Source organism: Octopus sinensis, linkage group LG18 (genome assembly GCF_006345805.1).
Source record: "Octopus sinensis linkage group LG18, ASM634580v1, whole genome shotgun sequence".
Classification (NCBI taxonomy): Eukaryota; Metazoa; Mollusca; class Cephalopoda; order Octopoda; family Octopodidae; genus Octopus; species Octopus sinensis.
This window is the reverse complement of record NC_043014.1, coordinates 38,569,947-38,596,760: the sequence shown is the minus strand read 5'-3', so window position 1 is coordinate 38,596,760 and position 26,814 is coordinate 38,569,947. Positions and strand designations below refer to the sequence as shown.

The 26,814-nt window shown below is 37.4% G+C and overlaps 1 protein-coding gene across 5 annotated transcripts in view; it reads left to right on the top strand.

Annotated features, from left to right (window-relative positions):
- LOC115221503 (protein phosphatase 1 regulatory subunit 12A) overlaps nucleotides 1–26,814 on the top strand; it is a 414,153-nt gene that overhangs the window by 347,850 nt on the left and 39,489 nt on the right. For all 5 annotated transcript variants that reach the window (XM_036510896.1, XM_036510897.1, XM_036510895.1 and 2 more), the window contains one exon: nucleotides 15,764–15,909. In XM_036510896.1, the coding sequence (XP_036366789.1) occupies nucleotides 15,764–15,909 (146 nt within the window). The remainder of the gene's footprint in view (nucleotides 1–15,763; nucleotides 15,910–26,814) is intronic.

The window sequence follows — 26,814 nt, the reverse complement described above, 5'->3', positions numbered from 1 at the left end:
TGTTGTTGCACTGCTATGTCAACATCATAAGGGTGTAGACTCTCAAACTGCTCTGCAAACAAAGTTACGTCATCGTTCTGCGCAACAGTGAACTCGCAACAAAGCAATAGTTCGAGATATGGCCACTAGGTGACAGCACATACCTTGAGTGAAGAGCAAATCAAGGGTGCTAATTAATTTCTGATGGTAGTGTAGTTATATGTTTTATAATATATTTTTTTTCTATATGATATGGTTTGTGTCTATCATTGTTTGAATTACATAATAGTGGTTTTTCTCTAATTGTGTGATTTCAAATTTTGCCTATATTTTTAGTGTCAGTGAAATGTATGTGTTAACCCGTACAAGTCAGTTGACTGCAACTTTTTTTCTTTTCTTTTTTCTTAAAAGCCTTGTTGACAGTGTGACAAATATTCCTGAGTCACCATGTCATCTAACTCTGAACATAATGATGCCATGTGCCTCCAGGCTGTGTGTTCTGTTCTTCAGCAAGACACTTTATTTCACTTTGCTTCAGTTCACTAAGCTGTAGAATGAGTTGTGATGTCACTGGTGCCAAACTGTGTTGGCCTTTTCCTTTCCCTTGGGTAACATCAGTGGTGTAGAGAAGGGAGGCTAGTATGCTAGCATTCTCTCTGATTTATGTTCAAACTGGCCAGATCCAGCCTCTCACACCTACCCAACAAAGTCATTCTAAAACTAAACCATCTCATCTTTGAAATTTTGAAGCTACAGGGTACATGATTAATTTTTTTTAGAACATGAATAAATAACTAATACATTCGTTGAAGTAAAATTAATTGCAAGGTGAACTTCTGAATCAAACTGTCATGTCTTTTCCCATGTAGGATATTTATTTATTTTACTTGAGCAAGTAGTTTACAGGTGTGATTTCAAATTTTACCTATATTTTTAGTGTCAGTGAATGTATGTGTTAACCCGTACAAGTCAGTTGACTGCAACTTTTTTCTTTTCTTTTTTCTTAAAAGCCTTGTTGACAGTGTGACAAATATTCCTGAGTCACCATGTCATCTAACTCTGAACATAATGATGCCATGTGCCTCCAGGCTGTGTGTTCTGTTCTTCAGCAAGACACTTATTTCACTTTGCTTCAGTCACTAAGCTGTAGAATGAGTTGTGATGTCACTGGTGCCAAACTGTGTTGGCCTTTTCCTTTCCCTTGGGTAACATCAGTGGTGTAGAGAAGGGAGGCTAGTATGCTAGCATTCTCTCTGATTTATGTTCAAACTGGCCAGATCCAGCCTCTCACACCTACCCAACAAAGTCATTCTAAAACTAAACCATCTCATCTTTGAAATTTTGAAGCTACAGGGTACATGATTAATTTTTTTTAGAACATGAATAAATAACTAATACATTCGTTGAAGTAAAATTAATTGCAAGGTGAACTTCTGAATCAAACTGTCATGTCTTTTCCCATGTAGGATATTTATTTATTTTACTTGAGCAAGTAGTTTACAGGTGTGATTTCAAATTTTACCTATATTTTTAGTGTCAGTGAAATGTATGTGTTAACCTGTACAAGTCAGTTGACTGCAACTTTTTTTCTTTTCTTTTTTCTTAAAAGCCTTGTTGACAGTGTGACAAATATTCCTGAGTCACCATGTCATCTAACTCTGAACATAATGGCTTTTTTTTGCTTCGTCGTGGTCCTCGTCATTATCATCATCATCATCATCATCTTTTTTGTCTTGGGCTTGTTTCAGTCATTGGATTGTGGCCATGCTGAAGCACCACCTTGAAGAGTTTTAATCAAACAAATTAACTCCAGTGCTTATATATATATATATATATATATATATATATATATAATATATATATATGAAATTATGATAATAATAATAATATTAGGGAGTAAATCCAAACTTACAGGGAAAAATTAGATTTAGGATAAATCAAATTTCACAGTATAAATATAAATATAAATTATATTAGAGATAAAACCACTATTAGGCAAATCAAACAGCGAAAAACATAAATATATATATATATATATATATATATATATATGAGATACAAAAATGGGACAAGAATGCAAAACATCCAGACAGTTAGGTGTTACAAAAAGGGACAAAACATGCAGACAGATGATACAAAAAAAATAAGGATGGGTCATTCAGAGTTTTCTATCCTCAGTCGAGTTCCAGATTATCTTTGCAATTTTGGCTGGTTATATATATATATATATATATATTAAAGTTTGGATCTCTTTTCTGAATTGCCAAGTTACAGGGATGTAAACAAACCAATACTGGTTGTCAAGTGACATTGGTGGGGACAAACACAAACACGGGGTGACACACATCCACACACACAAATATATATGGCATAAAAGTGGTGGTAGTGATGAGAACACACACACACACACACACACACAAATGTATATGACACATAAGTGGTGGCAGTAGTGATGGGGATAAACAAGCACAAGGACACACACACACTCTCTTTCTCTCTCTCTCTTACACACACACACACACACACATATGCACACACATATACATAAATATACATGACAAGCTTCAATGCAATTACCCTCCACCAAATTAATTTACAAGGGCATTGCTCAGCCCAGGACTATTGTAGAAGCATATCTCTAAAATTGTCAAGAAGGCTGAGGGGTGTCTTGGCATCACTCAGCAAGACTTTTGTTAGCCGCTCTCCAGCCATCTATTTAAAACTGTATACAGCTATGGTACGACCACACTTGGAATTCGCATCATCAGTTTGGAACCCCTATCTTGCTCAGAACATTGACCTCCTGGAATCTGTCCAGAGACGTGCAACCAAACGCATTCCCTCCATCAGACACCTACCATATTCTGAGCGCCTTGTTTCCCTGGGCATGGATTCACTGAAGCTCCGGCGTCTGGCGACGGACTTGGTAAACACCCACAAAGTTATCAACCACCTCACCAACAACAACACTGAACACCTTTTTGATCTCCATGTGTCTAACACACATGGACATGCCTACAAAGTCAGAAAACAACACAGCTCCCATGACTTTCGGAAACATTTTTTCACGCTCAGAGTTGCTGAAGCATGGAATAAACTACCTGCGTCAGTTGTTGACTGCCATGACACTGCATCCTTTAAGGCCCTCATGCTTTCCGAAATCTGCCGAAACTACACCTGATTATATATACACTTTAGATGAGTTGTAGTGCACCTGAGCACTGTACACAATTATTATTATTATTATTATTATTATTATTATTAGACGCTTAGCCCAAGATGCCATGTTGTGGAATTGAACCTGCCATTCAGCAGTTTGGAAGCAAGCTGCTTAACCACACAGCCAAACCAAACATTCAGTTCCATTCTTCTGTGTATTGGGTCTATCACATGATTTCAAGTGGTCATAATGTAAGGTTGGACGGTCATTGAAAGACTCTACTTAAGATAAGAATGGTGCTTAGCAGTGATGGAATTAAAGACTCTATTGAATTACAATGGCTTTGGTCATTTATTGAGGAAGAAAATAATTAGAGTTATTTATCTCTGTCACCTTGTGTATTCTGGAGTTGTCAATTAGTTTCTTATCACTCAGGTGAAATAAAGAATCTCCTCCAAACCTGTGCTACATTTTCCACCAAGGAATTCAGCTTTTCTGTCAGCCAGTCTTTGTCATTTACCATTCCTCTTGTTTCTTCTCTTTCCTTTGTTTTTATTTTTTTTATATTTCTCTTCTGTTTTTAGTTCTTGCTCTTTTCTTTGGTTTTCATTTTCCTTTCTTTTTATTTCTTTGTCTTTCTTTCGCTCTCTCTCTCTCCTCTTTCATTCTTCTGTTTTTATCTCTCTTTCCCTCTCTTTCTCTCACTCTCACTCTTTTCTCTCTCTCACTCTTACCTCCCTCTCTCTGTTATCTTCAACGCTCTCTCTATCTCTTTCCCTTTTTTCTCTCGCTCATTCTTCACTCTCTCTTCTCCCTTTCTTCTCTCTCTTTTTCATCTCTCTCTCTCTCCCCTTCTCTCTTTTGCTTTCTCTTTTTCACCTCTCTCTCTCTTTCTCTTCTCTCTCTCACCTCCTCTCTTTCTCTCTTCTCTCTCTCACTCTCTTCTCTCTCTCCCTCTCTTCTCTCTTTCACTCTCTCTCTCGCTCTCTTCTCTCTCTCACTCTTATCTCCCTCTCCCATTCTTTCTTCTCTCTTGTTCTCTCTTTCCATTTCTTTTCTCTCCCTCTCTATCATCTTCATTGCTCTTTATCTCTTTCCCCTTTTTCTCTTGCTCTCTTTTTGCTCTCCTTCTTCACTCTCTCTTCTCCCTTTCTTCTCTCTCTTTTCCATCTCTCTCTCTCTCTTTCCCTCTCTCTGCTTCTCTCTCCTTTTCTCTTTTTTGCTTTCTCTTTCTCACATTCTCTCTCCTTTCTCTCTCTCTCTCCTCTCTCTCTCTCTCTGAGATATAGAAAAATGAATTATGTGGTATTCCATTAAGATAAAATAAATCTAAAATTTATGATATACACACACACACACACACACACACACACACACACACATGCACACACACACACACACACACACACACACACACACACACTTAGATCTAAGCCTGATTTTTGTATCTTAGCCATGTCAACAGTGGGGCAAAGATTATATTTTGAGCTGCACTTATTGCTAAATATGGTTATCACAGAATGGAATTGAATCATAACAAATATACTGTCTCACTAAAAGTAGTTGTCCTAGGTGTGTAATCTTTACACAAAGTGCTGAACTAAGTATTGAATTTAAGATTTAAAATAATTCTAAATTCATGTCGGAACTTTTATAAATGAATAGATCATCATCATTATCAACATCATCATCATTTAACATTCGTTGTCTATGCTGGCATGGGTTGGATGGTTTGACTGGGCTGGCACGCTGATAGGCTGTGCCAGGATCCAGTCTGATTTGGCATGGTTTTCTACACCTGGATGCCCTTCCTAATGCCAACCACCCTGAGATTGTAATTGGTGCCTTTATGTGCCACTAGCATGGGTGCCATTCCACACTGCAAATGATTCCTCTTATACCCAGTTTTTCTCTCAAAGCATTTACACTTTGTCATATATACTCACTGACATTGCACATGATGGCTTCATGTGCAATGGAACATGATGGCTTCATTTCTTTCAAGCCTTTGCATGTCCTCTGTGGTCACAGTCCATGGTTCACTGCAAACATCATACAGTCTGCCTTTCACTGCGAGAATGAAGTCCTTTCTTATTAACAAAGGTAATAGCTCACTGAACTTTGTCCAGCCAGTTCTTACTCAAGCAACTATGCTTTCAGAGCCACCTCCACTGCTCCTAGATAACAAAAATTATCTACTATTTCCAGGGACCTCCCTGGACATTTGAGGAAATATGTTCGTATGTATGTGTGTGTGTGGGGGGGGGGGGGGTTTCCAGTGGATAACAAGTTTAAGAGAGCTATATGCAGCCACATAAGAAGTAAAGGCCTTGAAGACAAATCTGAGAGTGAATAATCATTTAATCTGTAATCGTTAATTCAGATGAAAGAAACTATATCTCGTCTGATCATGGATTAAATGTTTATATATATATGTATATATAATAGTAATAAAAATATAAATAAATGAATAAATAAATTAAAAGTTTAAAAATTTAAAAATTTAAAAATTTAAAAAATATAAAAATTTATAAATATAAATTAAAAATTTTAAATTTAAATAATTTATATTTTAAGTTTTATATTTTATATATTTTGTATATTATATTAATTATATTTATTTTTATGTTTTGGTTTATGTTTTTCGCTGTTTGATTTGCCTAATAGTGGTTTTATCTCTAATTTAATTTATATATTTAATTTATATATTTAATTTATATATATATATATATAATATATATATATATATATATGGAGAGAGAGAGAGAGAGAGAGAGGAAATTATGCGGATAAACAAATTAAAGATATTAAATATTTTAAGCATATTTAATATAATGGTTTGGGTGGACCCATTAATATAAATATCTATATATCTATACTTAAATAATCATCATCTGAAAGTCTCCACCTTTTGCTTTCTCTCATTGCGTGTGTAAGTTTATTCTTTTGTTTTTTTGGGGGGCCCCTCCTTTTTTTTCCACACTAGCATAAATTAGATATATTATCGAGGCATTGTTTTATAACCACCAGATTACTCCTTAAAGTTAAACTTCGTTTGTTTTTTATTTTTTCCTCTGAATAAAGCATATCTTAATCCACACTTCTTCAAAGGTGAAAAGCCAATGGATGAGTGAATGTCAGGTGAAATAACAGCTATATTACTGACCATAGATGAACGAATTTTGAGAGAAGTGTATTTGTAAACACACACATGCACACACTCTCACACACACAAAAGGTTTCTTTTGATTTTTGTTTACCAAATTCTCTTATAAGGTTTTCATTGGCATGGGGCTACAGTAGATGACACTTGCCAAAAATGACACTCAGTGAAACTGAACCTGAGAGACCACGTGAGCTGGCAGAATCGTTAGCATGCCGGGCGAAATGCTTAGCGGTATTACGTCAGCCGCTACGTTCTGAGTTCAAATCCCGCCGAGGTCGACTTTGCCTTTCATCCTTTCGGGGGTCGATAAATTAAGTACCACTTACGCACTGGGGTTGCTGTAATCGACTTAATCTGTGTGTCTGTCCTTGTTTGTCCTCTCTGTGTTTGGCCCCTTGTGGGTAGTAAAGAAATAGGTTAGAAAGCAAACTTCTTAACCGTACAACCATATCATCATTGCTTAACATGTATTTTCCATGCTGGCATGTGCTAGATGGTTTGACTGGAGCTGGCCAGCTGGGGAGCTGTCCAGGGTCCAGTCGTCTGTTTTGGTTTGGCTTCTATGGCTGGATGCCCTTCTGAATGCCAACCACCCCGAGATTGTAATTGGTACCCTTACATGCCACCAGCATGGGTACCATTTGCGTGACATCAGTATCTGCCATGACTGCAATTTTGCTTGGTTTTATGGGTCTTCTTCTCAAGCACAACATAATGCCAAAGGTTTTGGTCATTGCCTTTGTGAGGCCCAACACTTGAAAGGAACTCAGCCACTTTGCCTCCACGAGGCCCAATACTTGAAAGTGTGCTAGGTGCCTTTTATGTGCCACTGGCACAGGTTAACTTGTGCGCCACTGGCACGAATACAATTTTACATGTTACAAACACACACACACACACACGAACATCTGTGTATATGTGTATATATAAAACCTACTTTTTACTTATTTCCAGCCCTGGTTTTACTCTCTTTACTCTTTTACTTGTTTCAGTCATTTGACTGTGGCGGTCCTTTAGTCGAGCAAATCGACCCCAGGACTTATTCTTTGTAAGCCTAGTACTTATTTTATCGTTCTCTTTTGCCGAACCGCTAAGTTACGGGGATGTAAACACACCAGCTTCGGTTTTCAAGCGATGTTGGGGGGACAAACACAGACACACAAACATATACACACACATACACACATATATATATATATATACACATTATATATATACGATGGGCTTCTTTCAGTTTCCGTCTACCAAATCCACTCACAAAGGCTTTGGTCGGCCCGAGGCTATAGTAGAAGACACTTGCCCAAGTTGCCGTGCAGTGAGACTGAACCCGGAACCATGTGGTTGGTAAGCAAGTTACTTACCACACAGCCACTCCTACGCCTTACTGTGTGTATATTGAAGTGTAGCTAAAGTACATTAGAAAGGTTACCTTTAAGAAAATAGATATATGCATGTAAGTAACATTTGGATTAGTAGGTTATAAGATTACATTTAATGATTATAGTATGTTGTTGGTGATCATCATCATTATCATCATTTTTAGTAACATAATAGCAAATGTGTTTGGGAGCAAACCAAGGACATATGTGTTCAATTTCCATCCTACTCACCCTCTTTATCACTTCCTCTCTGAGACTTCCTGTATTGCTCTTTATCACTCATTCTCTTTCATTCATTCACTTTCTGTCTCTGCCTGCCTGCCTGCCTGCCTGTCTGTCTGTCTGTCTGTCCCTCTGTCTCTCTCTGTCTGTCTCTCTCTCTCTCTCTCACACACACACACACACACACACACACACATCCACTAGTATGTGTGTAGATAAATAGCCACAATGATGATGTCTGTCTTTGGCCCCAGGCCATAATTGATATGGATTTTAATCACCAATAGCAGCATGTTGAATCAATTATGGTAGGATATAAACATGGAATGTTCCCATAATGATAATGACTTCTGATATTGATAGCACACTGCCACATTATTTGTCGGAGATCTTTAGAGTTGACTGGATAAATCTTAGTGCTATTACTGGTAGCTTTTTATTGACAGATTAATTAGCATGTTATGGGAAAAGCTCCAAGTACAAAACCCTCACTGAAGGCACCAGATCACCTGAAAGACACCAGTCTTTGACTTGCTGTCAAGGTTGACTCCCCTAGTTTTTTCCTTTCCTAAAGCAATTACAATACAGTGAGGGTTTAGTAATTGCTTTGGGAACGGAAAAAGCTAGAGTAGTCAACCTTGACAGCAAATCAAACATGCACTGTTTATCTTGATATGAGTACACCATGTCATGCACATATGGTTGTGATGCATGCACCTAGTGTACCATTATCAGACAGGTAGTCATGATGGGTGTACTAGGCTTCATATATTTTACCCCAGTGTCACTTTAATTGCAGGCGCATGGCTCAGTGGTTAGAGCATCGAGCCTACGATCGTGAGGTTGTGAGCTCGAATCCCGGATCGGGTTGCGTGTTGTGTACTTGAGCAAGACACTTTATTTCACGTTGCTCCTGTTCACTCAGCTGTAGTAATGAGTTGCGACGTCATGGGTGCCAAGCTGTATCGGCCCCTTTGCCTTTCCCTTGGATAACACTGGTGGCGTGGAGAGGGGAGGCCAGTATGCATGGGCGACTGCTGGTCTTCCATAAACCACCTTGCCCAGACTTGTTACTAGGAGGGTAACCTTCTAGGTGCAATCCCATGGTCAGTGTCGTGACCGAAGGGGGTCCCGACCCAACTTTAATGGCATGCACTGTTCTCTCGCTCAATAATAATAATTCTTAGTACTATAGGTGCAGGGCCTGAAATTTTGGTAGAAGGGAGCTAGACGACTATATCCACCCAGTGCTCAATTAGTATTCATTTATCGACCCTGAAAGGATAAAAGGCAAAATCAACCTCAGTAGAATCTGAACTCAGAATATGAAGCAGGAATAAATGTTGCTAAGCATTTTGTCCAAGAAGAGGTGGGTGGAAAATGGAAATAGAAACAAATTCTATGATACTAAGTTGAAATATTTTGTATAAGATGATTAATATAAATTAATGTTGTACTTGAAATAGTAGAGTATAATTTCAAAATAAATTGTGATTTATGAGAAAAAATTTTTAGCCTCAAGATTAATCTATGTAAAATATATTTCAATTATTCATTTTGCTTTGTCACCTGTTTATGAAAGTGAGATGCAGCATGGAAATTTCGTCAGTGAATAGGTTGTAGTTTCAAAACGACGAAAATATTTTGACAAATTAAATTTAGATGTTGAAGTGAATCTAACGGTTTTTGTGTGTTTCTTAAATGGTTTATAAACACCTTCCACGCTGCAATTGTTTTTGTTTCAGCACACAATCTCAGATCAAGTCACTTGCTATGCAAGAACATCTCCGAAGATATTTCTGTTATTTAAAAATTGTGTTTTGTTTAATTTCTGTTGTATAAAGATCATTAAAGAAAATTTTAAAAAAAAGAATAAATGATCTTCTTACACTTTTCTTTCTTTCTTTTTTCTTTTGAACATTCATTTTTGTCATCGTCATTGTCATCATTTTATTATTAACTTTTGCAACCTTGCATGGTTGAAATAGAATTTGTTGAGGTAGATTTTTTTTTTCTAATACTGGGTGCCTTTCCTGCCACCAACACTTCTTTGTTTCCAAGCAAGATGATATTTCCCTGTGACAAGATGTGTTTTCATGGAAGATTGGGAATGAATGATAGTGATACATATTCACAACTATCATGTAACAAGACGAAAAGATAGACACACACACACGTATATATATATATATATATATATATATATATATATATATATATGTATATACACACACACACATACATACATACACACACAAATATATATACATACATATGCATATATGTATATACAGTGGAGGTGCAATGGCACAGTGGTTAGGGCAGCGGACTCACAGTCATAAGATCATGGTTTCGATTCCCAGACCGGGTGTTGTAAGTGTTTATTGAGTGGAAACACCTAAAGCTCTACGAGGCTCCTGCAGGAGGTGGTGGCGATCCCTGATGTACTCTTTCGCCACAACTTCCTCTCACTCTTTTTTTCTGTTGGCCTGCTCACTTAGCCAGCGGGGTGGCATCATTTGAAGGCTAAAACTCTCTATGTTCTGAGTTCAAATGCTGCCATGGTCAACTTCCTTTAGTAGAGCCCCACCTATCCTAGAATTGCCAGAAGGGTGTCAAAGAGGGCACCAGATCACCTGAAGGACACAACATAGCCATTCTTGCACCTAGTTATTATTATTTTTTTTTTAATTCATCCTTTTATATGAAAATTTGAGTCAACTGACTTCAGGGACAGTGGGGAAACAACTTTAGCAACAACAACAAAATTACTTTATATAATTTTCAAGATTTATCTTTATGGTTGTAGTGAAGTACTGAGTTAACATTTGCTTTTTTTTATCTCTTTTCCTATCTGTTTTTCAATTATGTTTTTTTTGTAGTTCAAATTCAAATGTGCTATGGAGCTGTTTCTATCATTAGCTTTGTCTTTCTCACGTCAGCCATATTTTTTTATGCAAAGGACAAGCACAAAAACACACACACACACAACAGGCTTCCACATAGTTTCCGTCTATTAAATTTTCTCACAAGACATTGGTCAACCAAGGTCTATAATAGAAAAAATACACTTGTCCCAACTGCTGCACAGTGGGACTGAACCAGAAACTTCACAGCCATGCCTGGCCTATGTGATAAAATAAAAAACAAAAGGAAAAAAGGAAAAGGTAAAAACGAGATACTCAAGGGCAGAGCGCTTTTAATCATATCATTGGTCTGCTCAGTTTGGCTGATCTGGAGTCTTATCTATAACTTCATTGTACTTTTACATTCAGTCTGTAGTGTCATTCATCTATTTGTATTTCATGTTGATTCTAGAACATCTGTCTCACTTTCTCTCTCTCTTTTTCTCTCTCTCTCTCTCTATCTGTCTTCCACCTACACACATTGATTCTTAGTTGTTTTCCTTAGCTCAATAATTATTATTATTATTATTATTATTATTATTATTATCATCATCATCATCATCTGAGGTGAGTTTGAAATGTTTGACACTTACATGCATTATTCATTGTAGAAGGTGGGTGTCAAATGGATGTTCTTTTCTTTCGTATCAGCCATTCTGGCTCCAGTATGGAATCAAGAATTTCAAGCTACCATACTCAGTTCCCATTATATTCAAATTTATTCATCGTCTTGGACATCTTCATAACCTTGGCAGCAGCAATCACAACAACAACAACAACAATAGCAATAATAATAATTTCTTTAATTTGCCAGATGTGCATCAGATAAAGAGAACATTACAGGTACAGTTTACAATTTACTTAAAAGAAAAGGAAATGAGATAAAAGTATACACTGTATACAAAATATGTAAACATAGGTGCAGGAGTGGCTGTGTGGTAAGTAGCTTGCTTACCAACCACATGGTTCCGGGTTCAGTCCCACTGCATGGCACCTTGGGCAAGTGTCTTTTACTATAGCCTCGGGCCAACCAAAGCCTTGTGAGTGGATTTGGTAGACGGAAACTGAAGGAAGCCATCATATATATATATATATGTATGTATGTATGTGTGTGTATATGTTTGTATGTCTGTGTTTATCCCCCACCATTGCTTGACAACCAATGGTGGTGTGTTTACATCCCTGTAACTTAGCGGTTCGGCAAAAGAGAGTACTAAGCTTACAAAGAATAAGTCCTAGGGGGTCGATGCTAACGATTCTGCCTGCTCACTACCTTAATAATAATAATAATAATAATAATCCTTTTAGAACTTTTATGGGGAAGGGGAAGTTGATTACATCAACTCCAGTAGATGACTGGTATTTATCTTATTGATCTTGAATGGATAAGCAAAGTTGACCTCAGAACTTAGACGAACAAAATGCTGCCAAGCATTTTACCTTAGATGCTAACAACTCCACCAGTTTGCTGCCTTACTATATAACTAAATAATATTAGCTTTTTAGTGTCTGGCTCTATCATTTCTATGATTTTAGCTGTCTTTCATTTGCCCTGATGGCTTTTAGAATTTAGCACTGTAATTTCTTCCACTCAAAAGACTGCCTGCTTTTGTCTGTGGCTTTTTAGAGTCTGGCACTCTTATCAACTATCATTTCCACCACACAACTAAACCTCTTTTGTCTGGTGGCTTTTAAACCTAGCTCTTAGTCTTAATAGTACTACTAAGCACTGCGTACACAGACGCAGACATTGTATACAAGGCTGTTAATACAAGGGAAATTAAAAAGGAAAAAAAAAAGCACTCAGCAAAACTACTACTATGATGATGATAATAATAATAATAATAATAATAATAATAATAATAATAATGATAAGAAGAAGAATGATAATAATAATGATGATAATAATAACGATGGTAATAATGATGATAATAATGATGATAATAATGATAATAATAATAATAATAATGATGATGATGATAATAATGATAATAATAATAATAGTAGTAGTAATAATATTGATGATGATGATGATGGTTTTCTCTTTTTGTTTTGGACTATTTTTCTTTAATAATTGTGATTTTGTTGTTGTTGTTGTTCGTAAAAAAAATGACCAGCTATTATGTATTCAAACCAAGTAGAGCAGGGCAAGAAGCTTTTGTTTGCTGTAATCTGTGGGGTCGATCATCCCAAATAGCAGTCACCGGAGCATTTCCTATTGTCAACAGAACCAGCAATATTGCTACCATCACTGGCTGCCATATGTGCACCACCATCACCACCACCACCACCACCACCATCATCATCACCAACAACAACAACAACACTACCAACACAACATCACTACCAGTAACATCGACCAACAGGGGAGCCTTTATGTGGTTGTTTGGTCTGTTAGAAATAGCAACAAAATCTCCTTCACGTCACCATCCTTACTGCCTTTGGAAAAGGATATTTTGGGTTATGTTGTCCTTAGTTACCTGGTCGTCTGGGAAAAGACAGGATGACCTCAATTGGAATGCCTTTGATCGTAAGCCTTCTTGTTCATGGCTAAACAGTCACAACACCAAACAACTTCAAATATCCCAACACCACTATTAACAAAAATGACATCAATATCAACAGCATCATTCCCAGCAACACCACCACCACCATTGCTAACGACAACACCACCGCCATTACTAACATCATCACCATCACTATCACTAACAATGACATCACCATCACTACAAACACCATTGATACTGCTGGCCGAAACGTTAGCACGCTGGGCGAAATGCTTAGTGATATTTCGTCTGCTGCTACGTTCTGAGTTCAAATTCTGCCGAGGTCGACTTTGCCTTTCATCCTTTCGGGGTCGATAAACTAAGTACCAGTTACGCACTGGGGTCTATGTAATCGACTTAATCCCTTTGTTTGTCCCCTCTGTGTTTAGCCCCTTGTGGGTAGTAAAGAAATAGATACTACCACTAGCAACACCAGCAGGCATACAACAACAGCAGATAGAGGCCCCTGTATAGGTGATGGTCTAGGGCTTAGGGGCGGGAGACCCCAGACCTTTGGTCGTCTTGTTGTAGTCAAAGGCTCTTTGTTGACACCCGACACCACTGGGAGGTGGCCCTCGAAGTCGCTGGAAATGGAGATCTCCAGGTCCAAATTCTTGAATGACAAGAAACTGAAGGAAGCCCGTCGTATATATATATGACAAGAATTTGGACCTGGAGATCTCCATTTCCAGCAACTTCGAGGGCCACTTCCCAGTGGTGTTGGGTGTCAACGAAGAGCCCTCGACTACAACAAAACGACCAAAGTTTTTTTTTTTCCAAAGGTCTGGGGTCTCCTGCCCCTAAGACCTAAACCATCACCTAATCACCCTTCCTGTCTTGTTGCTTAACAACAACAACAACAAATAAATGCAAATCAAAGAAGTTAACACGCTAAAACAGAGGTACCTTCAATCACTGGACCACAGATCAGTACTGAACCATGGACCATTTGATACCAGGCCACGCAGAAAGAATAAATTTCAGTCATTTGACTGTGGCCATGCTGGAGCAGCACCTTTAGTTGAACAAATCAACCCCAGGACTTATTCTTTGTAAGCCTAGTACTGATTCCATTGGTCTCTTATGCTGAACCACTAAGTTTCAGGAACATCAACAAACCAACATCAGTTATCAGGTGATGGTGGTGGTGGGGTGGACAAACATAGACACAAAGGCACACACACATGAATATATGTGTATATATACATGACGGGCTTCTTTCAGTTTCCATCAACCAAATCCACTCACAAGGCTTTTGTTGGCCTGAGGCTATTGTAGAAAACACTTGCTCAAGGTGCCATGCAGTGGGACTGAACTCGGAAGCATGTGGTTAGGAAGCAAGCTTCTTACCACACAGCCACACCTGTGTCTATAAGCCATGCCTGCTTAGCAGCATTTTGTCCATCTTTATGTTCTGAGTTCAAATTCTGCCTAGGTCGGCTTTGCTTTTCATCCTTTCGAGGGTCAATAAGGGAAGGATCAGCTGAGTACGGGGAGGGGGGGACGTTGTAATTGACTCAACTAGTCCTGGGTATGAGTATAAAAACTGCATCCCTCTGTTGAACTAGTGTGGCAGAGTATGCTCATCAAACCAGTATGATCTCATGCCGTTTTCTGGTGGAGACAACATGCTGAGGCAATCCAATATACTTTCTCTTTTCTTTTCTTTTATTGACTGTGGCCATGCTGGAGCCCTACCTTTAGCCGAGCAAATCGACCCCAGGACTTATTCTTTGTAAGCCTAGTACTTATTCTATCGGCCTCTCATGCCGAACAGCTAAGTTACGGGGACATAAACACACCAGCATTGGTTGTCAAGCGATGTTGGGGGAACAAACACAGACACACAAACATATACATACATACATATATATATATATATATATATATATTAGAAGGTTTGGAGATGATGTACAGGTATTTTATATTAGAAGAAATGAGGTACTCAGAAAATCGGAAGGTTTATATATATATATATATATATATATATATATATACACACACACACACATGATGGCTTCTTTCAGTTTCTGTCTACCAAATCCACTCACAAGGCTTTTGTCGAAGACACTTGCCCAAGGTGCCACACAGTGGGACTGAACCTGTTACCATGTGGTTGGTAAGCAAGCTACTTACCACACAGCCACTCCTGCGCCTATATATGTAATAGTTGAAGAATCTATTAGGCACTTTATTGTGTTTTGTTATGTACCTGATCCTCTGGTCTGTAGAAAAATTGTTTAGGGGTCCATTGCTCTAAAGGAAAGCTTGATGTTGCTGATTCTATTTCAGGAATTAAACTCTGTGTATTTACTGACTGTTATGAACTCTAATAAAAAATATTTACCAAAAAAAAAAAAAAAAAAAAACGTATAATTTATTCTTGAATTTCTTATATTTTCCAGTGTTGTATTGATGAAAGTAAGAAGCTGATGCAGCTCCTGCTTGATTTTGGTGCTAACATAAATGCACGGGACAGTGAACTTTGGACACCAATGCATGCTGCGGCAACGTGCGGGCACATTCGTCTGTGTGAGATTCTCATACACTAGTAAGCCAGTTTATTGATTTCATATGGTATTTTCCTTTTGTTATATTTTGGGAGGTTCATAAAGCCAATAATAAACACGCACTGGTTGTATTTCACTTCTTTTATTATTATTAATCAATTCATTAGTATTTAACCAATTTATTAGCTAATAAAAAAAATAATGAAATAGAAACTGTGTGTGTGTTTATTATTAGCATAATGGCCCTCCCAAGATACCACAAAATCTGTTTCAACACATAAGTTCACATCATGAATTTTGTAAATCAAATGCAAAAATGAAATATTCCAAGCTATTTTCATTTTTATTTGTCAACAACTTTGGCTAAAGAACCAAACTATTGTGGCTGATGATCTGATATGCAAAAAATAGCAATCTTCAGATTACATCCTATACTCTTTGAAATAGGACATTGGATAAAGTAGTCCACTGTCTGGGGGAGACAAAAAAATAACAAAAGAATAGAAACAGTATAGACATCCCCTACATTATTGAAACATTGTGTTCCTGAAAATTGTTGGCTTTGTTTTTGCTTTAAAAAATTGGTTGTTATATTTTATAATATATTGAGCGTGATCGTAGGCACCATTCGAGCGTGATCATTACCAGCGTTGCCTTACTGGCACCTGTGCTGGTGGCATGTGTAAGAAGATTTGAGCATGGCCGTTGCCAGTACCGCCTGACTGGCCCCCCGTACCGGTGGCACATAAAAAGCACCCACTAAACTCTCGGAGTGGTTGGCGTGAGGAAGGGCATCCAGCTGTAGAAACTCTGCCAGATCAGATTGGAGCCGGGTGCAGCCATCTGGTTCGCCAGCCCTCAGTCAAAATCGTCCAACCCATGCTAGCATGGAAAGCAGACATTAAACGATGATGATGATGACGACATTATAATGTAATAAATTGTTAGACTGTCAATTGTATTTCTCTATTTAACTTATATATATATATATATATATATATATATATATATATGTGTGTGTGTGTGTGTGTGGTTTTGTCAAATTTCCCATTTGTTAATCTTTGTCAAATTTTCCAATTTTGTTAAATTTTTTCGGTTATGTTTTTATAAAAATCATTGACATATACAGATAGTAATAAGATAGGTAAGGGGCGAAGTGTAGGAAGTTTGTAAGCTTTGAGCAGGTATGCAGCTAGTGTGGATGTCCAAAGGTGGACAATATAAAATAAAATGAGTTTAATAATATTGTAAGTTAAAGACTTTGTCCCATAATACAGTTCTATATTTAAGAGATGAGGAATTATGTACATTATTTACATTTGACGGATATTTGTCCTCATCTTGTTTGTTGTTAACACAGAATTTTGGTTGATGTACCCTCCAGCCTTCATCAGGTGTCTTGAGGAAATTTAGAACCTGGGTTCTCATTCCTAAGGTATTTTAGAATCTGAGATCTCATTCCTAAGGTATTTTAGAATCTGAGATCTCATTCCTAAGGTATTTTAGAATCTGGGCTCTCATTCTGAAGGTAATTTAGAATCTGAGATCTCATTCCTAAGGTATTTTAGAATCTGGGTTCTCATTCCTAAGGTATTTTTCGATGTCATTATTATTATTATTATTTATTTTTATTCAGGGCACTGCCTGGAATCGAACTCAGAATCTAGGGGTTAAGAGCACAGACTACTAACCCCAAGATTCCGAGTTCAATTCCAGGCAGTGACCTGAATAATAATAATAATATCAAAAAATACCTTAGGAGTGAGAACCCAGGTTCGAAATTTCCCCAAGACACCTGATGAAGGCTGCAAGGTATATCAGCTGAAACAACAAACAAGATGAGGGCAAATATCCGTCAAATGTAAATAATGTACTTTGTCCCATATTGAAATCAAAAATAGATTTCAGTAAGCTGACAGTCACCATACAACTCATTGTTTAGCAACTAAAGTTGCTAGAGATATATAAGTGAATAGGTGTAGACATCAGTGTGTGGTAAGAAGCTTGCTTCCCAACCACATGGTTCCGGGTTCAGTCCCACTGTGTGGCACCTTGAGCAAGTGTCTTCTACTATAGCCTTGGGCTGACCAAAGCCTTGAGAGTAGATTTGGTAGATTTTATTTATTTATTTAATTTTGGCTGTCCACCTGCTATGGTGATTAAATTGTGTAGGAACACTGTATGCGATGAATATCCAATACTGAACAATCTTAATTTCCATATTTAAACTACATTTAACTTTGGTAAACTTACCTTTACCTACTCTGAGTTACTTCAAAGGTGATGTTTCCTTCCCTCTCTTCTATTTGTTGATACCTTTGTTTACTTACCAATGCATTGTTTCACTTTAAGGATGCTTCTTTACCCATCCATTATGATATTTCAACTGTTGTCCGTTGTTTCACTTACCTTTTTTAAACAATCACATACGATTTGTTCTAAAGAATCAACCTTTAAATAAGAGTTTTTGCTCCTACTTGCAAAAGCTGTACATATCTTTCAGAAAGCTCCATACCAATTTAACTTTATGCAGCATTTGTTGTTAGTTTATGCGCAGGCTATGTGGGAAGACAGAATAAAGGGGCTTTTGTTAGCTTATCTCTCCGAAAAAATAGCTCCCTTTGCTGTGGAAAAAAATAAACTTGCAGAGAGGAAGTTTCAATATCTTCCTTCAATTTCATTACACCATTTATGTGGCTGTTTCTGATCTGACAAGAAATTTTTCTTTCATGTAAAACAACTATATTTTGTAGTCATTATCCATAATCTATTCCCAAAACACTTCAGTAGCTTTACTTTGCATCGCTTGCAAACTTAATATGTTCTATGATCATTAAAGTGCAACGACCTCCACAATAACCAGCCTTCAATTCGATTTTCCATTCCCAGGTTAGTGTGTTAAATTATAAGGCACAGAAAGAAAATGACTCTCCCCCGACACAACAGAATATGCTTCAATACACGAACTCATATAAAGAATCTTGCAAACCAAATCCCAAAACAAAATTATTATTGTTATTATTATTATTCCGTAGTTTTATTTTTATAGCGTGCTTTCACTTCACCACCGAGCGCAGCTCTGTGTGCCTTGGGTATTTTTTGTGATGCTCTGATGGTTATTGTATGGAAAGTGTTCTGCGTAGGATGTGTGCAGTACCTAGTAATGCAATTTTCTGTATGTTATATGTGTTTGTAAGTCCTGGTGTTTTTGTTATGTATTTGTCTGAATATTTTTTTTATCATGCCTAATGCACCTACTATGATAGGAATTGTTCCTGTTTTTAGATTCCACATTCTGGTTACCTCTATTTCCAGGTCTTTATTATTATTATTATTATTATTATTATTATTATTATTATACTGGGGTTATGTTAGTGATTTATCTTCTCAGCAAAAACTTCAGCCCTTATGCCTATAATAGAGAGGACTATGGCAGTAGCTGGTAGAATTGTTAGCATTAGCAAGAGTCACTCTGTGGCAAGAAGCTTACCTTCTAACTAAATGGCTCTGGGTTCAATCCCAGAATAAGTAGCAGGCTTAAAAGTGAAATTAAGTACTGGGGTTGATTTGTTTGGCTAAAATTCTTCAAGGCAATGCCCCAGCATGACTGCAACCATATTACTGAAATGAATAAAACATAAAAGATAAATGATGCCAGACAAAATGCTTCATGAAATAGGCGTAGGAGTGGCTGTGCGGTAAGTAGCTTGCTTACGAGATACATGGCTCCGGGTTCAGTCCCACTGCGTGGCACCTTGGGCAACTGTCTTCTACTTTAGCCTCAGGCCGACCAAAGCCTTGTGAGTGGATTTGGTAGACGGAAACTGAAAGAAGCCCGTTGTATATATGTATATATATATATATGTGTGTGTGTGTGTGTTTATATGTTTGCGTGTCTGTATTTGTCCCCCCAACATTGCTTGACAACCGATGCTGGTGTGTTTAGGTCCCTGTAACTTAGCGGTTCGCCAAAAGAGACGGATAGAATAAGTACTGGGCTTACAAAAAATAAGTCCTGGGGTCGATTTGCTTGACTAAAGACGGTGCTCCAGCATGGCCACAGTCACATGACTGAAGAGTATAAGAGTAAAAAGAGTAAAGAGTGACATTCTTCCAGCTCTTTTACACTCTGAGTTCAAATCCCTCTGAAGTAGACTTTGCCTTTCACCCTTACAGAATCAATAAAAAAAGCATTAGTTGAGCACTGGTATTGATATAATCGACCTGTCCTTTCTCCAGAAATTACACATGTTGTACTTGTTGTAGAAAGAATTATTATTATTATTAGCACTACTTCCTGTGGCTAAAGCACAACAACTACAACAACAGTGGCTAATTAAATGTCTGAGATAACTTGTTGTTGATAAAATTATAAGTTTTACGGACTATTAACTACAGATTTAAAGATGAAAGATTTTTTCATAATATCTTTATTTAACGTTATGTTGTGATTGGTTATCTTTGATCAAAACATTAGTTTTTTTAGTTTTTGTAGAAAAAAAATTCTTGTTTTTGCTTTTTTTTTTAAAAAAATAAATTATTTTTTTTTAATATTTAAAGCGATTTTTTTTCGTCTCTAAAGATGAAGTTGGTTAAATTGTCCAAAAAACATAATCTTGTCATGCTCGCTTGTGCATCAGGTGTGTCTATGTGTAAGGTGTGTGTAGATTTGTATTTTGTTGATGTGGTTTTAGCCCTAGGTCAACTCTGACCATCAAAGGACCTCCTTTGAAAATTAACTGTTTATTCAGCTAGGCATAGGATTGGCTGTGTGGTAAGTAGCTTGCTTACAAACCACATGGTTCTGGGTTCAGTCCCACTGCGTGGCACCTTGGGCAAGTGTCTTCCACTATAGCCTCAGGCCGACCAAAGCCTTGTGAGTGGATTTGGTAGACGGAAACTGAAAGAAGCCTGTCATATATATGTATATATGTGTGTGTATGTGTGAGTGTGTATATGTTTGTGTATCTGTATTTGTCCCCACCCCAACATCACTTGACAACTGATGCTGGTGTGTTTACATCACCGTAACTTAGCAGTTCAGCAAGAGATACTGATAGAATAAGTGCTAGGCTTACAAAGAATAAGTCCTGGGGTTGATTTGCTCGACTAAAGGTGGTGCTCCAGCATGGCCACAGTCAAATGACTGAAACAAGTAAAAGAGTAAAAAGAGAGTAGTGGCAATTTTAGGTATTTTCTTTGTTATTATGAGTTTGCAGTCTTCTCCTGACTTTGAGGAACTATCATCATTTTAATGTACACTTTTTTTCATGCTTGCCTGGGTTAGATGGAATTTGTTGAGGTGAATTTTCTACAGCAGGATGCCCTTCCTGTTGCCTACTTTTGACTGTATCCAAGTAAGATGATATTTCTTCTGGGCAAGACATTTTCATGGAAGATTGGAAACAAAGGACACCACTTGTCTGACAGTGACACTCATTTACAACTCTCATGCAATGTCAAGGCAGGGAGACAGTAACACAAATATCCATGCGTATGTATATATATATAGTGACGTATTTTTGCCATTTCAATATGGCTAACCCCTAAGGGTGGATGCTACTGTAGTTTTTAGCCCCAGGAGGACACACTCCTCCAGCTGGCCATAGACACACTATCTGTGTCCTGTCAGTATTTGCAAAGGGAAGTCATCCTTCCTGTCTTCAACTTATGATACACACGGACTTGAGTTTCGAGGTATTGACCTCTCGTCAGCGTGTGACAATCATAGTTGTCGCCGAGAATTAGATTTCCTTCACAAATACTTATACTTTTTCCAGCGTCCACTGTCGCTGATATTGAAAAATTGAAATCAAACAATGATAAATATCAAAGTGAGTTATATACAGTAGCGGTAACACATCATGACGTATTTTTGCCATTTCAATATGGCTAACCCCTAAGGGTGGATGCTACTGTAGTTTTTAGCCCCAGGAGGACACACTCCTCCAGCTGGCCATAGACACACTATCTGTGTCCTGTCAGTATTTGCAAAGGGAAGTCATCCTTCCCGTCTTCAACTTATGATACACACGGACTCGAGTTTCGAGGTATTGACCTCTCGTCAGCGTGTGACAATCATAGTTGTCGCCGAGAATTAGATTTCCTTCACAAATACTTATACTTTTTCCAGCGTCCACTGTCGCTGATATTGAAAAAGTGAAATCAAACAATGATAAATATCAAAGTGAGTTATATATATATATATTATGTATATATATATATATATAATATGTATATATATATAATATATATATGTATATATATATATATATATATATGTATATGTATATATATATATATATATATGTATATATATATATATATATATATAGGTATATATATATATATATATTATATGTATATATTTATATATAGAGGGCATAATTATACATACATGCCAGGAGGCATTATATATACTTGCCAAACGCTAAGAGGGACAATCAGTCATTTCTACCATTTGGTAGAAATGACTGATTGTCCCTCTTAGCGTTTGGCAAGTATATATAATGCCTCCTGGCATGTATGTATAATTATGCCCTCTATATATAAATTAATATGTTCAATAAGAAATAATTATTTTCGAAATTTTTTCTCTTATGAGGTTTTTACGCTATCTACCTGACAATTTCTTGTTAAGTTTTCCTTATTAAGTAGTTGTCCTTAATTGCAAAATTTATATATGTATATATATATATATATATATATATATATTATATATATATATATATATATGTATATATGTGCAGGTGGCATGTAAAAAGCACCAACCGATCGTGGCCATTGCCAGTGACACGTAAAAAGCACCCACTACACTCACAGAATGGTTGGCGTTAGGAAGGGCATCTAGCTCTAGAAATACTGCCAGATCAGACTGGAGCCTGGTGCAGCTTCCTGGCTTCCCAGACCCTGATCAAACCAGCCAACCCATACTAGCATGGAAAACGGACATTAAATGATGATGATGATGATGATATATGTGTGTGTGTGAAAGCTTCTTTCAGTTTCTGCCTGCTAAATCCCCTCACAAGGCTTTGGTCAAGCCAGGGCTAAAGCAGAAGGCTCTTGCCGAAAGTACCTTTCAGTGGGGCTGAATTTGAAACCATGTGGTTACCAAGTGAACTTCTTATGTCATAGTTCTGTTGACTCCTATTAATAAATTTTTTAAGTTTCCTGCAAATGAAACCCTCACCCACCACCTACTTATGATGTCAAAAACCACCAAAGCCATTGAGGGAACTGCTACATGATTTGCTCAGCTTGCTAGAAGTAGCAACAAAATTATCCTCTTTTTACCCTCTGCTGTTTTATGAAAAAACAGTCACTTTGGATCACCTGGTCTTAGATGCACTAAGTCTGAAGGAATAAAATCCTTAACCCTCTGGTATTTAAACTGACCATATTTGGCTCAACTATTCTGTTTTATGTTCAGACTGACAAGATCTGGTTTCTCACATCTTTCCTACAAAGTAATTCTAAATATAAGCAATGATGTCATGAAAACCTTGAAGTTACAAGTTAATGCATGATCAATTTAAAATATTGGCTTCAAATTTTGGCACAAGCTGTTTTACATTCTGAGTTCAAATTCCCCTGGCATTAGTTTTGCCGTTCATCCTTTTGGAGTCTATAAAATAAATACCAGTTGAGCACTGGGGTCCGTGAACTCAGCTTTCCTCTTCCCCAAAATTGTTGGCCTTGTGCCAAAATTTGAAATCTTTATAATATTATTATAAGGCAATGACTAGTGACCGAGACCTTTGGAAATATGCTGTGCTTGAGAAGACCCGGCAAGCCAAGTGAAACCATAACCTCGTGGCCTATGCCAGGGTTGTAACCAGCCCATTTATGCGAACCTTTCCTTCATTGGACACTAAACTCTGCTTGGGAAGACCTGTCGAGGCAAGTGAAATTGAAATCAAATTCGATGACTGGCATCCGTGCTAGTGGAGTGCTAAGAGTACCATCCAAGCATGATTGTTGTCAGAGCAGCTAACTGGCTTCCGTGCCAGTGGTACGTAAAAAGCACCATTTGAGCATGATTGTTACCTGCATCACCTTACTGACACATGAAAAAACATTCGAGCGAGGTCGTTGCAAGTGCCACTGGACAGGCTCCTGTTCAGGTGACATGTAAAAACCACCATTTGAGTGCAGCTGTTGCCAGTACTGCCTGACTGCCCTCATGTTGGTGGCACGTAAAAGCACCCACTACACTCTGAAAGTGGTTTGCATTAGGAAGGACATCCAGCTGTAGAAACTGCCAGATCAGATTGGAACCTGGTGCAGCCATCTGGTTCACCAGACCCCAGTCAAATTGTCCAACCCATGCTAGCATGGAAAGTGGACATTAAACGACGACGATGATGATGATGATGATATAAGGGAGCGAGCTGGCAGAATCATTGGCACCCTGGGCAAAATGCTTAGCGGCATTTTGTCAGTCCTTTTGTTCTGAGTTCAAATTCCAGTGAGGTTGGCTTTGCTTTTCATACTTTCAGGGTCGATGAAATAAGTACTAGTTATACGCTGGAGTCGATATAATCAACTAGCCCGCCCAAATTTCAGGCCTTGTGCCTTTAGTAGAAAGGATTATTATCATTAGAAGTGGTAGTTGGAGGAAGAATGTTTTTCAGTTACATCAAAAGACACATTTGCCCCAACAAAATTCAGAAACCACCCCCACCCTCTATGTCATTTGTAGAAAATATATGCAAGTCATTGAATTAAAATATATAAATATATAAAATAAATAAATAAATAAGTGCTGTCTGCTTCGTCCATGCCAACTGCGATTAGCCCCATCTCCCCCTCCACCCTACCCCATACCACGACTTAATGCTTTACAGATTTTCATTAATCACTTGATATATTTTGTTTGTTTGTGTCTGATAGAGTGTTGTTGAAATTGAAATATTAAGAGTATATTATGAAGTCTTGTTTATGAAATTTAGGAAGCAAAATAAATAAATAAATAAATAAATATAAAGATTACTGAAAAATTTAAATTCAGTTATTATTGATTTTTATAAAATATAGTGTCTGCTTTTATTCTTTTATAATTTCATTTCATTTTGTTTATTATCATTATTATTATTATTATTATTGCTTTTTTTTGTTGTCAGTTTTTAACAAATTAATATCCTCTCCGAATTCAATTGATTAGTGGCTTAATAACAACAACAACAACAACAACAGCAACAAAAAAAATCGTTAAACAATTTAGTAGTCTGAATACAACTTCAGCAATTTTCTCACATCTATTCAAAATTTTTATTGTAATATGGTGTAGCAAAGCAATTAATGAAATATGTCTTACTGAAAACCAAAAACAGTTCCCTTCCTCTGTTGTTTGATCAAGCAAGCATCTAATACTCTCTCTATTGATTTCTTTTGATCAAACCAAAGCCAATAAATGTATGTCAGATAGGAACACAACTCACTTTCAATTCATCCTTCTGACAAATGCATTGAAAGATTTTTGAAATTAGCCTTGCAGTTTAATGAAAGACTAATGAAATATTCAGTGTTCCTGCTAGGTAAAAAGACTTTGGATGTGGATGGATAGGTGCAGGCTTGGCTGTGTGGTAAAAAAGTTTACTTCTCAATCCCATGGTTTCTGGTTCCGTCTCATTGTGTGGCACCTTGGGCAAGTATTTTTCTACTATAGCTTTAGGCCAACCAAAGCCTTGTGAGTGGATTTAGTAGATGGAAACTGAAAGAAACCTGTTGTACACACATACGCACATGCACACATATGTGCTTGGGTGTGTTTGTGTCTCCTCTTCTTGGCATTGCCTGATAGTTGTAAATGATTTTCACTGTCATACAAGCAGTGTAATTTGTTTTCAATATTCTGTGAGAACATGTCTGTCCATGGGAAAAAATGTTACCTTATGTGGATTCAATAACTATTTAGCAATAGAAATTCCAGGTTGGTGTCTGGTGTGCTGGAAGACCACTGCGAGTGAGGTACCACTTAGTTTTTGTTAAAGCATGCCTCTAGAACCTCACTTTGAATCCAGACTACATCGGCTCCAATAATCGACGATGATTTGGTCAGAGAATCTTCCGTGACGGTTGACAACTGACAGCAAAACAGTAAGGAGATGCTGGTAGCGATCATGCTCAAGTGGTGCGTTTTACGTGCCACCAGCATGAACGCTAGTTAGCTGCTCTGACAACAATCACGCTCGGATGGTGCTCTTAGTGCTCCACTAGCACAGATGCCAGTCATCGAATTTAATTTCGATTTCGATATATATATATATTTATATATTTCTGAATCAGATGTAAGACTTTGAATTTTTCCAGTAATAATAACGTATATGACTTGAGGTGTTTGTCTTGCCTTAACATTTGTTGTCCTCTTTAACAATTATATATTTGCTATATCGGAAATCTACAATGGTGCCATAACTCCTGTCTCAGAGTTATAACCTTGGAACCCTGGTAATCTGGTACAGCACTTAGCCAGTGTACCTGGTCATTTAGATCACCTGTGAACTAAACCCTCATATTTTGTATATATATATATGTGTGTGTGTGTGTCTCGCTACTGCTTGACAACCAGTGCTGGTGGGATTATGTCTTCGTAACTTAGCAGATTGACAAAAGAGACTAATAAAATAAATACCAGGCATCAAAAAAAAAAAAAACTAAAAAAGCTCTGGAGTCGATTTTTGTGACTAAAACTCTCCAAAGCATTGCACCACATTGGCTGCAGCCTAATGTATGAATCAAGCAAAAGGTCACGCACGCATGCACATGCAGCAGACAGACAGTATGCAATAATAATTCTTTCTGATTTTGGCACAAGGCCAGCAATTTTGAGATGCAGAAGATAGTCAATTATATCAAGCCCCAGTAACTCGACTAGTTCTTTATTCTATTAACCTCGAAAGGATGAAATGCAAAATAGAGCCTTGCAGGAATTGAACTCAGAA